At 38.3% G+C, this 15,353-nt stretch overlaps 1 protein-coding gene across 2 annotated transcripts; it reads right to left on the reverse strand.

The window, feature by feature from the left end:
- Positions 1 to 460: 460 nt before the first annotated feature.
- On the reverse strand, positions 461 to 14,039 carry LOC135695713 (uncharacterized). 2 transcript variants are annotated; one of them, XM_065214888.2, is made up of 6 exons: positions 13,912 to 14,039; positions 5,932 to 6,218; positions 4,552 to 4,636; positions 3,775 to 3,872; positions 2,973 to 3,125; positions 461 to 1,075 (listed from the first exon to the last, which is right to left on the reverse strand). In XM_065214888.2, the coding sequence occupies exons 1-6, from the start codon at positions 13,943 to 13,945 to the stop codon at positions 542 to 544; spliced, it is 1,191 nt and encodes a 396-aa protein (XP_065070960.2). In that variant the 5' UTR covers positions 13,946 to 14,039; the 3' UTR covers positions 461 to 541. The 2 variants fall into 2 exon arrangements, with proteins under 2 accessions (XP_065070960.2, XP_065070957.2); XM_065214885.2 differs by lacking the exon at positions 13,912 to 14,039 and adding an exon at positions 8,618 to 9,777.
- Positions 14,040 to 15,353: the final 1,314 nt, after the last annotated feature.

Below are 15,353 nucleotides of genomic sequence, written 5' to 3' on the forward strand. Positions count from 1 at the left end.
TTTATTTTCCAGCAACTCAAATTAGTGATGATATTTTATGACAGTTAGGAAGGACAAAAAAATGATATCCAGCTTTAGAAAATAGCCTTTTATTCTTAGCTTTTCTTGTAAATTCAATCTTTTCTTGATTAGCAATGCGCGAAATATCTGCCATTTTCATTCCCTACATTTATGTTGTTATATATACAATGCAAGGCATGTCATGAATTGGCTTGTGATAACCCGGTAGACAACCTAAAATTGGGGTGGATATCTATGGTTATAAAGTGAAAAGTAAAAAGATGAATTCCATTACGTCGAAAGAGGTTACCCTTGAAATGCCTGCTAATCTTGGATCACATAACATAATCATGAAAGAATTCGACAATCATGAATAGGTTAGTATCATAACTGTTCATAACATTTCATATCATAAAGAGGGAAAAGAAAATCAGAAAAGGAGCCCACAAAAGTGATATTGCCTGTTATCATCAACATTTTCAAATTTGATGTATCAACATTATTTTAAATTGCTTGTTTCTGTCAGCAAGAGCTTTGATAACTAGATCCAATCATGTTTGAGCAGCCTCGATTTGGTTCGCCGTTTCACCGCTTTTTTCTGTGCATGGCAGCTATCACTCAGCGTTTCACGGACAAGCTGTTTGGTCCTCCGGAGATCATCAGTGACAAGAATATCTGCACCTGCATGTACCAAGGCTTTGAACACAGGCTCAAACTGGCTTATTACGCTTTCTTCAAACCCTAGTGGGTAAAAGATACCCGCCCCTGTTACAAACCGCCTCCCGTAGTTCTTCTTAATCATCTTGAACGAGTCAGCGTTTGGCGCTCCGCCGTACTTGATGTTGTTGAAGATGCGCGCGTCGATCATATTGTAGTTTGCATCCATCGACTTTTCAAGGGTGCCGCTTTTGTATAGAAAATCGAATGTGCTGTTGTCATTAGGTAGTTCATCAAGGCATGTTTCCAATCCAGGCATCAACCTTTTGAACTGATCTTTCAGCATGCCATAAGTTTCAGGTTCCTGGCTAAATAGCTCAGCATAAACAAATGTACCAACCACTAATCTTGGAAACTCCTAAAATGGCAGAAAGTTTTAATGTTAGTTTTCATTATCGTGACGTGACTTGGCCTATTTCTAGACCCCGTTTACACTGTGCCGGATAAATTTTATCCGGATCAAAATTAGTTCAGATAGGCGTCGCGTTTACACTAGACCTACGCTATCCGCACGAATTTGAGAGCGGCTATCCGAACAAAATTAGTTCACCTGAGAAAGTGGATTAAATTAGTTCGGATAGCTATGTGGTACAGTGTAAACGCTTTTATCCGGATAAATTTTATCCACATCGTATCTTGCTCGAAAGCGATTGGCTATTTCATCCAATTTAGTTTTCACTGTCTCCCAATAAAGACCTTTCGCCATATTGGCTGCCTTGTTGTCGATAAATACTTGTGTTAAAAGTGCAGTATCTTGCCAGTCCACGTAAAATTGGCATCTTTGTCAGCTTTCCCTACCTTCGTTGCTAGTTCAGTGTCATTTTGTTTCAAGAACAAACTATTAAAACAAACTAGGCCTAATTTATATTGACAATTTCTTTGGATTTGGTCTAAAAAAGAAGCAAATGATTCTGAAGAGAGAATGAAGCCTTTTTACGTTGGCAGGAATTTCGTTATTATTTTGTTTCCCAGAGAAGACTTCATTTTGGGCGTTCTGTGTGCATAATTTAGGTCATGTGACTGCAGTTATCGGGCACAGTGTAAACAGGAGGGCAAAGTGGACAAAATTTGTGCAGCACAGTGTAAACGTAAATCAATCCGAACAAGTTTTAAGCGGATAAATTTTATCCGGCACAGTTTAAACGAGGTCCTAGAGTAGAGCCCAGGTACGTGAAGTGAGCAAAAACTTCCTAACATAGTCTATTAAATTTTTCGCCTGTACAAATGCACCTTTCAATGAATATACCGATGCACTACTTTTGTAGCTGTTTAGACTTCAGATGTCATAAGAAATACGACTGATTCTTCAAACTTGAATATTCAACTTGAGCCATATCTACTAGCCGAATTTATTCAACCTTCATTGCATTTTCAGCAACCTACCCCTTCTTTCCTTGCAGTAGCATGGTTCACATATTCGCTGGTATTAAGAATAGGCCTTGAATAAACATTGGGAAATTTTCCTTGTTTTAAATTTAATACCAAGGGCGTTTACTCGAGGTCAAACACAAGTTCGAGTATCTTGTTCTCGATTTCTAGTATGGTTTAGTAAATTATATTCTTATATGGCAAACTAATAGCATTGTTGTCTAAAAACTGAAAAACGTATCTAGGTGGAGTTAACAGGGTGAACAGAAAAATTTCAATTAGGAAAAAAAATAATAATTCAACTACTATTTAACGTAGAATAAAAATGTGTTACTTTTTAATCTCGAGTTTCTATCCAGCGAGCGGCCAGAAGCTCTTTCATCCTCTTCAGTAAGTTTTCTTGCCCTCACAAACGTAATATAATGGTTGATATTGTCAATACTCTTTTCTATATTACCTTGGCGATAAAATTTCATGTTGTAGATGAGATTTCTGTTGGTAAAGGTCCATTTTTTACTTTCCTGTCATCCACTTTCCGTTAAACGGCCGTTGCACTCCGATTATATCTGCTATCTCCTTCATGAAAGAGTTCCATGCCCTTGTGATATCGGAACAATTGTCTTTGAATACGATCAAGATAAAGACTTTTGTTTTCTTAGTTTATTTATCACTTATTTTGTCTTGAAAAAATTGAATAGCAAAAATATGTTTTTTCTTGTAACCTCCATCAAATTTGATTTGTGTAGTATGTTGGCCAAAAAGTTGAATAAACGCCGGTCAAAACAATTAGAAGCCGAGGGCATTAATTCGAGTTAATGCTGCATTTCTAACTTCAACCATGGATTCTTATTTATTAAGCGCAGAGAGTGATCGAAAATTGTGTTTACCTGTTTCGCTGACAGGACAGCATAGTAATCAAAGCCGTTGATGATCACTTGGTCTTCCATTCCCAAGCTCCTCACCATTTTAGCAACTGCAATTCCTGTTTCTTTGCTGTTCTTCTGTGCATTTCCGTCCAGCACGATCAAATCAGGTTTCGTCTGAAAGGAATAAAGTGTTTGGAATAGAGGTTTCATCTGAAAGAAATGAAACGTATTTGGAATTGAAAGTTGTATTTTTCGGATATTCTGGACCAGCAACACCACAGCAATAAAAAATCACAACATCAATCGCACAATTAATAAAAATGGCGCGTTTTGTAATGCGCATGTGCATGAGTAAAACTGAACCAGGCTCGATCCTGGTTTGCGTTCAGACGACACTGGCGAAACTAACCCAGGCTCGACCAGGAGCGAAACCATCTCCAGAGATGGGTAAGATTAATCCAGGTCGAGCCTGAGTTAGTTGCGTCCACACTACACAAAACTAACCTGGGTTAGTTTAACCTGAGGCGAACCCGGGTTAGTTTTTGCAGTGTGAACAGGACATTAGATGCATATCAGAACAATAGACACTAAGGGACTCTAATTGCTCCCTGGAGGTTCCTTTTTTTGTTTAATCTCGTCTAGAAACGCCACTTTTTGTATGCAGTTGGTTTTACCTGCCACCATATTTTTGCCACAAATAGGGGTTTAAGCCTTTTTATCTACAAACAACAGACTGGGGAAATGTTGCGTTCACTGTCAGTATAGCTGAGGAGGAGGACCTAGAAACGTAATTTGGCTACGAGCTACTACTTTAGGGCTTTACCTCGATTAATACAAGAAGATCTTTGTTTTTCATCCATTTCAAGACTCTTTCTAGAAAAGTAAGCTTCAAACGCCTTCTAAATGTGTAGGTCTTTGAACCTGAAATACAAAAGACATGAATTCACAGCTTTAGAATATCACCTTTAGAATATTTAGAATATTAAGTAACATTATACAAAACGGAATGTGTCATTTATGTGACATCCCTGATGTTATATTGCTCTTCAAATTGAACCACTGTTTTGAAGTCAAAATTTCTTCAGTTCACCTCTGCCTTTAGTTGTCTCCTGTAGACCATTTTTCGATAATTTTAATGAAAAAATTCAGCCGTATCCCTTATAAAAGGTTTAACCTTTTTGTCATTACATATAGTAATAAAACGGCAGATGCCTGATTTTTGCATTAACCATGAAACTCGGAATGGCAGCTTAAAACCGTCCCTTTCTATATACCAAAAGTGTAGTTATAAAAGGCATCAAGGCATATAGGTGAAGCAAACTTCTAGAGCTCTTTTGAACACGATTCTGGTGTTGCATTGACCGAGGACAAAAAAACTGTTAGACCAAAATCTGTTAGACCAAAATACGCTGACGTTAGAGAAAGGAAAGGCAGTGAGGCCGGAGAAGAGAATAGGGACTTGTAGATGGAGCGAATGGAGGAGGAAAACTTTATTAATATCATGCGGCAGATAGGAAGTTGATCGACGATATGAGACATAGAATGTGAACAGACAGATGGGAGACTAGCGGAATATTCTTTGTAAATAGAATGGACATACCATATTCAATTGACGTCGTGTATCTAAGTTCTTTGATCTCTTCTGACGTCATGTCTTGAATCTTGCGGTCTACCCCTGTGACTTTCTATGAAAGAAAGGATATGAAATAGATTGCAAAATACTTTGTCACCAATTTGTTAAGCAAATCACCTTTCTGAGGTGTTTGATCAAAGGCAAAAGAATTTTTTCAATCTGTTTCATTCCATTCAAATCATCAAAACTCTTTTTGGGTTCTTTCTTTAAAATCAAATCACTTGTGTACAGTGTTTCGTCATAGAAAGTTTACTTGTTTGTCAGTATCATTCGCTCCAAGACAAAACACTTTGGTCCTCTCTTTTGTTGAAAGAAAACACTTGTATTTGATCAAAGACAAAAGTACCTTTTTAGCCTGTTTCATTCCTTCGAAGGCGAAACACTTTTGTTACGCTCAATTGTTGTAGCAAAATACTTGTTTGATGTGTTTTTGAAATACCCTTTCAGTCTGTTCCATTCCTTTCAAGGCGAAACACATGATACGCTCTTTCGCTGTAGCAAAACACTTCATTACTCTGTTTCGTCGAAATCAGAACATATTGTTTTATTGTAACATTGAAAGCAAAACACTTGTTTAAAGTGTTTTTAAAGAGAAAGTACCCTTTTAGCCTGTTCCATTCCATTGAGGGCGAAACACACGATACGCTTTTTCGCTGTAGCAAAACACCCCATTACTCTGTTTCATCGAAGTCAGAATATTCTGTTTTATTGTAACATTGAAAGCAAAACACTTGTTTAATGTGTTTTTGAAGTACCCTTTCAGCCTGTTTCATTCCTTTGAAGGCGAAACACATGAAACGCTCTTTCGCTGTAGCAAAACACTTCATTACTCTGTTTCATCGAAGTCAGAATACTTTGCTTTATTGTAGCATTGAAAGCAAAACACTTGTTGAATATATTTTCAAGAGAAAGTTCCTTTCGCTGTAGCAAAACACTTCATTACTCTGTTTTATCGAAGTCAGAACACTTTGTTTGGCTGCTCAGATGAAAGCGAACAACTGATTTACGCTGTTTTATCAATGGCAAAGCCCTTCTCAATGAAAAAATCACTTCTTATATGTTTCTATGTTTCCAGTCATTTCTGTTGTGTTTTCTTTCACAAAAGAAACCTTTTAACTGTATTTTGTTAAGATGATTAATTTAACTGGCAATTCTTCCTTTTTTCCAATTAACTTTGTTGATTAATTACTTGTAGATTTCAGAATAATTTGCGATAATTAAATTCTTGCGAGATATAAACCTCATACCATTCTCGACCACCTAAGACTCCATCCTCAACCCCCCCTCTCTCCCCCAAAACGTCATAAAACCAAACATTCCAGTTTTTGTAAGAGAAATCCCAATTACCTTCACATTTGAATCATGGAAGAGAACCAACTTCTTGTCTTTTGTCAAGACGACATCAAGCTCAAAGCCTTGTCCACCGAATTCTTGCACGCTCTTGAATCCCTCGATAGTGTTTTCCTGGCGATGTGAAGGGTTCCCCCTATGTCCAATAATGATTGGCTTGCACAGCTTGTGAAAAATGTGCCACTTTGGGATACCCTTGGCTATTTTTTGGAAGCATGAGTCTAGAGGAATGTCAGTCGATTCCACTGGTATGGCTAGAGTCAGAAATAGCAGCATGACGCTACCTGGTGAAAGAAATAAAGATGATATTTTCATCATTCGATTTGATGCAATCTAAACAAGATTTATGCGCAGCCTTAAAGCATTAAATGTTGCTCAAACAACCAAACTCCGCTGGAAAGATGACAGTTGTTAATAGAACAACATTGGAATACTTAAAAGCTCCAGTATTTCCTGGCTATCGTTGTTTCATTTTAACATCCTCTTTCAACATTATCGTCTTTATACCACTCCCCTTGCTGCAATTTATAAAATGTAGCTAAATTTATTATCAACAAAACATCTCCCTCTCTAAGTGTCATCCAATGAACCTGTTTCCTTCTTTCTTTCAGCTTTCCTGTCATTCCAATAAATCCTAGATTATCGTTTTGTAACAGATATTCAAAAATCTCAGCTACGTTCTTTTTTTCTAGAATAAGCTTTCTCTCTCTTTTAGCTCTTTGTAGCATCTCCCTTTTGCTCGCCCCTTCTTGCATTATACTCGTCTAAGAACATAATAACATACCCTAAATCCTCGAATTGCCCCCTCTTGAAAAAGCCCCCCCCCTCGAATAAGCCCCCCCCTAGAACTACAAATTGTCAATAAGCCCCCCCTCGAATAAGCCTCCACTGCTACCATAAATTATCGAATTGGACCCCTCAGTTTGTTGATTTTTGCCATCTGAGGTTGCCTATGGCGTTTTATTGAATTACCACAACAAAATCATACTTTTGGTAGTAATTAATTAAATGCTCATTAAGAAATTCCTACATAAATAAACAAGGTCTTTTAATAATGTCTTCTTAATTTTTACAATAATTTTATAAGCCCCCTCTATATACTTTCTCCTGCGTGATGTTATACCTCAAGCCTCACCACCATAATCTTACAAAAGCGAAGCTGGATGGATCTGTTTTCATTTTGCGTTCCCATTAATATTGTCGAGAACAGGGCCAGTTGATACAAAACCGCTGTCATTTGAAAAAGCTGTTCAAAGGGGGTCATTCGAAAACAGAGTCATTCGAAAACAGAGTCATTCGAAAACAGAGTCATTCGAAAACAGAGTCATTCGAAAACAGAGTCATTCGAAAGGAATAATTCGATAACGGAGTCATTTAAGAACAAATCTTTTTAATGAGGACAGTGAAAATGGAGTCGTTCTAAAACAGGGTCATTTATTATCAGTTTCGGATCTCTCCCGTAGAAATTATATTAGAAAGGAAGAAAATTGAGAATTTTTCTTGTTGCATGCTTTTTTATCCGGGCAGTGGCGGACACTTTACTGTTTTCCGTAACTGCGCCCTTTACATTGTCGGAAAACATGGGCAACGCCCATTGAGATTGCTTCATCAATGCTATTTATGATATGATTTAAACTTGTTCTTCTAAACAACTCTTCATTCGATATTCCGAAATAACTAAAAATAATAAGAAACTCCACTACTAGAAGAGCATGATTCAAGCAGTTATTTGTTTGGTAAATTTATTGCCTGCGTGCAGACTCTAACCCTCACGAAGGAGGTTAGCGTCTGTACACAAGCTACGAAATATACTATTGTTTCTGTCTTGTCAAAATGTTTCTGAACATCATTTTTGTTCCTTTTCTTACAAGTATCTAGTTTTAAATCGCAATAGACAGCAGCACTTCAAACGCTTCCATTTCTGTCCTTTTATGTGCATTTAAAATGTATCCTATTCATACCAGAGTTAGGTACAGACAAGACAAAAATGAGTAACATTTGATAGGGGAGTTGTGTGAATGGGGCCTTATTCTAGACTGGAAACTTTTTTTTATCAAGAGAATTTAGAAAAATAATACTATTCCTTAATGCAAAGGGGATTTAACACTAGCTTAAGAGAACACACTTCCTAGAATCCTTAGACTTTCTAGAACCCATAAATTTTGTTTAAGAAAAAGTTGCTTTAACAAAATGGCAGAATAATCTTAAAGGGTTAAAATTCGTGATGTTGCAATAGAGTACGCCCATTCTACCATCTAAGTCATTTAATATTGATGTTGTGATTAAGAATTCTGCTTTAAAGTTGCATTATATGTGGCTATCTTTTAAAATTCTTTTAGCACCAAAGCTGTTCCTTTTACTTTCAAATTATTGGGGTTGGTCGCCCCCTCGCCCCTTATTGTCTGCCACTGGAGCCATGTTAAGGCAAATTTAGAACAACCAGTGCTTGTGGAAGACTTGGCTGTAAAGTATTTTATAGTGAATTATATAAAGTTCGCGAAAAACCGAATCATTACACGTTAGCCGAGAAGGTACACATTTGCCTTGGATTTGCTAAAGTAATTGGAACTTTTTACCAAGCGTGATTCAACTTTTCTAAAAGACTAGACTAGGCTTGATACTATACCTATGTGTTACACGACACCCAGCCATTAGAGAAAGATCAGCTTTAAGTATTTCTCACCTTTAAAACAGCCTTTGAATAAGCTGAATGGCGAGTCCATGATTGTCTGCCTACCAGTTTGTTCTGATCCGCCAGCTTAGACCTGGTGTCTGATTTCAATGGTTCCACCCATCTCTATGATTCCACACTCAAGAGCTATCAAATTCAAGCAGTTTGTGCGTATGATTATCTGGAAAGGCACAAATGCAACCGTGACTGAGATAACAGGGCCTACAGATCTGCTTGGATTAGATAAAGAAGCCAGTCAGATTTGCAGTTCCACAAGGCTCAGTTATTGGTCAATTTTTTTCAGTGTTGTTGTCTGATTGTTTGTTTTCATCCTTTGCAAAAAGGCCGTCCGTCTCCTCAGCGGATTGCTAATATAAACAATCTTATTTGGACCATCTAATGTCGTCCCCGGTCGATTAAAATCACTATTTAAGCCTTGATCAAACTGGGCAACATTGTTGCCCGACAATGTTGCTCCAAATTTTGTTAATTTTTTTGTCGCCGAAATATGGTGGCCAAACTGGGCAACATTGTCGTGCAGCATCTTTCGATGATGTTGTCAAAACAGCGTGCCAAATATGATCTGATATGTGATTTTCCGCGCCATATTTGATTTGAGCAAAAATTTGGATAAGTATGGCAGATAGAAAGCAAGCTGCAGCTACTGGAAGCTGATTTTGACATCACAACACCTTTGTTGCTTAGCACTCTATGGTCGAGCACGCGGGTAGCATTTGGCTGATTTGTTTTTTCAAAGAGCTTGCATTTGGACTTGTTTGAGACGAGACTTTTTATTCTTCCTAAACTATCCTTCCACTCCATGGTTTTCTTCCCATTCGGTACAATCAACTCGAAAGCTTAAATTTTGACAGGCCATTTTATTTGAATCGAGTAGAGCATACTGTTTTGCAATACGTCACTGTGCAAGTTGGTTTTTCAGATGGAAAATTAAGGTGAATTGTTGGCTGACAATGTGGCTAAACTGGACAGCATAGAGCTGAGCAACAAATGTTGCCGAAAAATGTTTCAGCATGTTCAAACATTCGAGCAACAAATTTCTTGATGAATTTGTCGGCCGACATGGTGGCCAAACTGGACAACATTTGAGCAACATTATGATTTTTTGAATGTTGCCCGACAATGTTGCCCAGTTTGGCCAAGGCTTTATTCATCCATGTCGACAGGTTCTTTCTCAAGTGAAAATGACAATTTATTCCATCGCCGGGACCCCTATGGTCGGTGTTTGGTTCCAGGGGGGGGGGGGGAGAATGACTTAGATTTTTACCCCAGCAAATCAGACTGATACACCTGTCACACAATCAAATGACTATGTGAGAAGAAGAGAGGCAAGAAGAGGCGGGTAGAATTATATAAAGGTATATAGCAAAAAGTAGACGCAAACAGGAGGAACCGGGCTGGAAGGGGAAAGAATGCACTCAAAATGGCGTGACTCATGCTGCAAAATATTGCTTGACTCGAGCTGCATAACCGTACTTAAACAAATATGCTAGGGCAAGGCCTTGTAGGAAACAACATAAGGTAATTTGCAGATAGCTAATGTAAATTGGCATTTACAGCTTACTAAGGATATACGTGTGGACCACCCGATTCTAGAAAAAGGGAATCTGCGCACTTTCCCGCGTTTATTAACTCGTATTATGCGGTTAATTCCCATTAATAGAGGGAGACTGCCTTCAAAGAGGTTGAAAAAGATTCAAATGTAATCAATCTAACTGTTGAAGGTTCGTCTTACCTTTGACCTAATGAAGGTTGGTGGGTCGCCTTTTTGCGGACGTAATTCTTTTCTTATCTATATAACAATTTACAATTAGAAATATATTAATAACAAGAAGCCTTTCAAAAATCAATTTGCCGTTCTTCCAGGCGAGATTTGTTTAAGCTCTATAGATGCGTTTAAAGTTCATTTGTTAAACGATCTTGCACTGGTAGTTCGCTAAGGCCTGGTTCAAACGTCGCGCTTCTCATGTGCCGAACCTAACTCGAGAATTAAGTACATGAGGGGCGCGACGTTTGAATCAATTTGGTACGGCAGATTGAGTTAGGAGCGGCAGACTAGTTTGGATCGCCAACCTGTCTTGTACATCTATACAAGCAGACGCGATACGATTTGTTTTGTTTCGTATCAAGCTACTTCGTTCTCCTCGAGATGAGCACCTATCTGCTGGTATCTTGCTATTAAATCTGAGATTTTAATACCAAAGCAGCGGGATTTGCGTTCCTAACAACATTGTCCGCTGCCCCTGTATTAAGTAAGCCCCGGATCCAGAACCTGATCACAGCTTTCTTTTCATTATTTTTACTACAAGCTCTTTAGTGCTCAAGGGCATTGCCCGGGAGCATGTTATTCTCCAGATCCATATCAGTTACCTGTTCCTAACGTGAACGCTCCATGTCCCGCGTGGTATATTTAGATACCATAGATATCTTTTAGAAATCAGATATCTTCAATATCATTGAGCACACTGCAAACTACGTTCCAGGCAATGATAATGTTGCTGGTAAATCATATATCCATGTTTTTATGTTCTTGGTACGAACCTCCGAATAATGTGTTCTCTAACTTTCTCTGTGATATACAGGTGGCAGATGGCCTTGCACTGGGTCACCTCATACTCTTACCCTTCACTATCATGATAAATGATTCCCGATGATAAATTATGTTATATTAATAACAATCTAGTCCCTCTTTCATAAGAAACCAACTATGGCATTTAGAACACCATGGGAAAGTAGAAATTTAACATGACTTGGTCTAAGTTGCTTTCGTTGGAGCACCGCCGCTTGAAACACAGGTGCAGGGGAATGGGCATCCGTTCGAGACACGGGTGCTTTTCTTGAAGTTCAGTGTAATGGCGGAGGAGCAGGGCCTAGCTGTGGGTTGCACGAAGCGCATATGCGTTAGACACAACTCATCAGCAAATTAAAAGCCTTCTTATTTCAATTTTTTAGCTTTCTTGTCTTCTTATTTTACTTATAGGAACGATATTACGTTGTGAGAATTGCCGTGGTTCCTATCTTTATCCTTTGACTTTCCATCGTTGATGTTTGTTCCAGTCTTATTTAACGTGCAGTTAATTTCACAAGGGGCTTTGAGCTTTAACTAACTCGCTTGAAATTGTTATTATTTCTTATTCGTTATGGTATCTTGTGCCACGCTTCCTCGCGTTTATGGGCAATGCTCTACTAGTTTATGGGCAATGCGGGGAATCTTTCGGCCTCCTGAGGATTTGATTTGTAAAACTAGGGTGAGGTGCATGCTTCGTTGCGTTTTCATTCCCTTGGTTAATCTAGGGGTATTTGAGGTTTTGGCATAGCGTGGGTCTCCCCTTGCTTGGTGAAGCCACAATACAAGTATGCTGTTTATTTTGTTACGTGACGTCTCAGTGAGAGTTAGCTATCAGAACGAGTCAAAAAGGTATGTTTCGAGCTATTTTAGATCATGTTTTTGTGTTTTGGCAATTTCATCTGATATTGCTACGAATTGGAGCGTTCAGAATTCTTTCGTATAAAAGTTTTTGTCACCTCGTGTCTCGGCTTTCTCGGTGGACTACTTCGTTCATGATGTTAATCATTTCGCCATCAAAATGTCTTGAGTAGCAATTATTTACGGCTCTCTGGCAATACTGTTTTTATATTGCCAAAACGGAAAGATAACGTTTAATTGCTTGCATTTTTATGACTCAGGCCTTGTCTTTTGCTGTTTAGTACAGTAGCGGAAATTCATTTTTCAAGTAGAGGTGGGGGGCAATGTCCAGCAAAGCAAGCAAACTTGCCAAGAAATGACTTAATTTTACCGACAAAACCGCAATTTAGCAAAACCTAGGGGGCGGTTGCCCCCCACCACACCCCCGCAATTTCCGCCACTGGTTTAGTAGCCGTTATTATTTCAACTGTTCCTCGCTATTAAGGTAAACACTTGGAGTTTTGTTTTTGGTATATTAATGCTTAGAAATTCCAATTTTTGAAATCTAAACAAAGTTTTAAAATTAAAGTGAATTCAAGTTGTAGCTTCATTTATAGATTTACTAGCCCCCTACGACGCCCGCTAGGCGGCAGCCATTGGCCCTACGGTAGAATATTAAGATTAGAATATTAAGATGGAAAGACATGAGTGCCATTAACCTCGATTCCAAAATGAGGAGAGGTCACGTGATAAAGAACTGCTTGCACTCCAATCCTGTGACTATCGCTACGAAGGGGGGGGGGCTAAAAAATGAGGGGTTGAGGCTCCCCCCTTCCTAGCGTGCGATCGTCACAGGAGTCAAGGGGTCGCTAAAAATTTTTCTTGGGGTGTGTTAATGCTTTGGTTGCCGAGTAAAACATATTTTTTGAATTATAAAAAAATTACACGTGTAAAACCTTTAGTTTACGAGGGTTTTACAGGCTTGTGTTCGCAGATTCGGCAGTAAAAGAAAGTACAAAATTCAATAAGCGTGTTCTGATTTCTTGGCTCGACGGTTCTTATAGTTTCATCTAATTCAACAACGACTAAACGGGTCACTTCGGCAAAACTGGTATGCTTTAAACTTCTCGAAATAACAACGGCTATCCGAACATCTGAAATCACGTCTAAACCTTAACGACTAAATTAAACGACTGAATTACTCACAAAAGCCAACAAATATTTTACTCAACAGCAATTAAGATAATTAGGACAGTTATACAAAACAGAACAAAGGAGCTGATCACAAGACAGGATGTTACATATAAATTGTTCAAGGTGCGAACAAAAGTAAAGCACGCAAATGAAATTCAAACAGCAAACAAGCAAAAGTTTCCTTAACGAAATTCTGTCCTTTTACACACGTTAAAGATGTTATTATATAGTTACTGAGTTGAAGTTACTGAACTGTCAGAATGCAATGAAAAAGCAAGATTAATAGCGAGCAACATTTTTAACAAAAATACCAATATCTTATTTTGTCTATACTTCGTTGGTACTTTTAGCACAAATGTTAATACGTCTTCTTTTTAATTATGCCCAATGTTTCACCACTTCCATCAAGTTTATTCTCATGCATAGTCATGCTCGCAAGAAATAATCATAAGCGATTCTAGGCCATCCTGAAGCAATGTGCTGCGGAGCTTTGTTTTAGCTAGCCTGCGTCACAGACCAAAATCTTCTCCGTGAAGCATACACTTCACGGAAGTTTTTGGTCTGTGGCGCAGACTATGTTTTAGCAAGCTTGAGCTTGCTGAATGATCTTTCGTTGCTGGCAACAGTGACAGGTGCGGTCAATAAAAATTTAAATACTGCAAAACATAATGGGAAATTGTATTCTTACTTGTTGAATAACCAGCTACTTCTTTCACAGACATTTCTTTGACTGCTCTGCTCTTCCCTTAAAACGCTAAGCTCTGCTAAGAGACTCGCGCTTCCAACACACCAATTCGACTTACGACCTCGTTTTGGAAATTTATCGAAACTTAATTATACGACATTTTTAAGCTCAGATTTGGTTTTATCGCCATAATTTAGGCGGGATACCATTTTTCATATTGTTTCAGCTTGTATTTTAGATTTTACGGAGAAATGAAGTTTGAAAAATTGTAAGGGATTTGACCGCAAAAATCGTTCCGGGGGAAACTTTACCCCCCTAGTCGCAAATCACGGTCAAATCCCTTATAAAGTTTTTATCTTTGTTTCGTCATAAAATCAATATCGTGAGCAATATGATAATGAAAACTTACAATTAGACTAAAATCATTGCTCTCAATCTGAATCTGAGGTCAAAAATTTTATACAAAAAATTTTGAAGAATTTTTCTTATGAGGCCGTAAGTCAAATTGGTGTACTGCTCCAGATCCAGATAGTAACTTCTTCGGCTAATTCTTCGCTTAGGTTTTTCTCAAGGTGGCTTTAAAATTGAGAATGGCCTCATTTTTTCCATAACTTCGCTCCAGTTTTCTTTGCTGTCGTTGATAAGTTGATCCAAGACAGAAAAGGCTTCCTTTCTATAGAAGAGGTCAAATGACAGTATGGCTTCGCTATCTCGATTTTCCTCCAACCGTCTGGGCACAAGTCCTCTTCTGTGGAACCTCACATACTCGTCAAAATGATGGATGTGAAATTTCTATGCCATTGATGTGGCTGCTGCAGCTGATTTTGGATATCTTCCACATTTCGTATTTTTTCCAAGGCAGTTGTAGTGGAGGAAACCAGAGAAAGAGTAACATCTTGAAGCTGGACAATTAATACTTTGTATCTACGCATTATAAACCTCATGAAGCTCAAACTATAGATGAAATCAAATGGAAGGACTTTCTTTTTAAAGCTTTGGCCTGCTCGCTTGTTTCTTTGTTACAGTCAACTAGTTTCTCGGCAAATCGCTCGAGCAGACTAACGATAGCTTCCAACGATATCCAAACACTTTCAATCGATTCTGATCGAGCAACCCACCTCGTTTGCGAAAGGTTTCTCAATTTCAGCGATCCTTCTATTTCGCTAAACACAGAAAGGTTGGTACCGCTTGAGAAAAAAACATATAGACTTTGCAATACGTCGAACATGGATGTTACCAACTCGCTTGCTTTACAGCTAAGCTCTACAAATGTGTTCATTCTGTGAGCGTGGCAAGGGATATGTGGTACATCTTCCTTCTTGGGCAGTAGATCTTTAACTTTTTCATTTAAAATCGATTGACACCCTTTATAAATGCTCGAAATGAAAGATGCAAAGTCATAAGATTGGAAGTAAAGCTTGGAAATGTCCAAATTGCATTGATTC

The sequence above is a fragment of the Rhopilema esculentum genome, chromosome 2, assembly GCF_057945365.1.
Source record: "Rhopilema esculentum isolate cy_ngs chromosome 2, ASM5794536v1, whole genome shotgun sequence".
Taxonomy (NCBI): Eukaryota; Metazoa; Cnidaria; class Scyphozoa; order Rhizostomeae; family Rhizostomatidae; genus Rhopilema; species Rhopilema esculentum.

Excerpts from the sequence above, each read along its gene's own strand:
- LOC135695713 (XM_065214885.2), bottom strand. The coding sequence starts at position 8,657 with ATGGACTCGCCATTCAGCTTATTCAAAGGCTGTTTTAAAG. Across the intron at positions 6,219-8,617 it reads ATTCAAAGGCTGTTTTAAAG|GTAGCGTCATGCTGCTATTT; the intron begins GTGAGAAATACT and ends TTCTTTCACCAG. Across the intron at positions 3,873-4,551 it reads CACGACGTCAATTGAATATG|GTTCAAAGACCTACACATTT; the intron begins GTATGTCCATTC and ends TTTGTATTTCAG.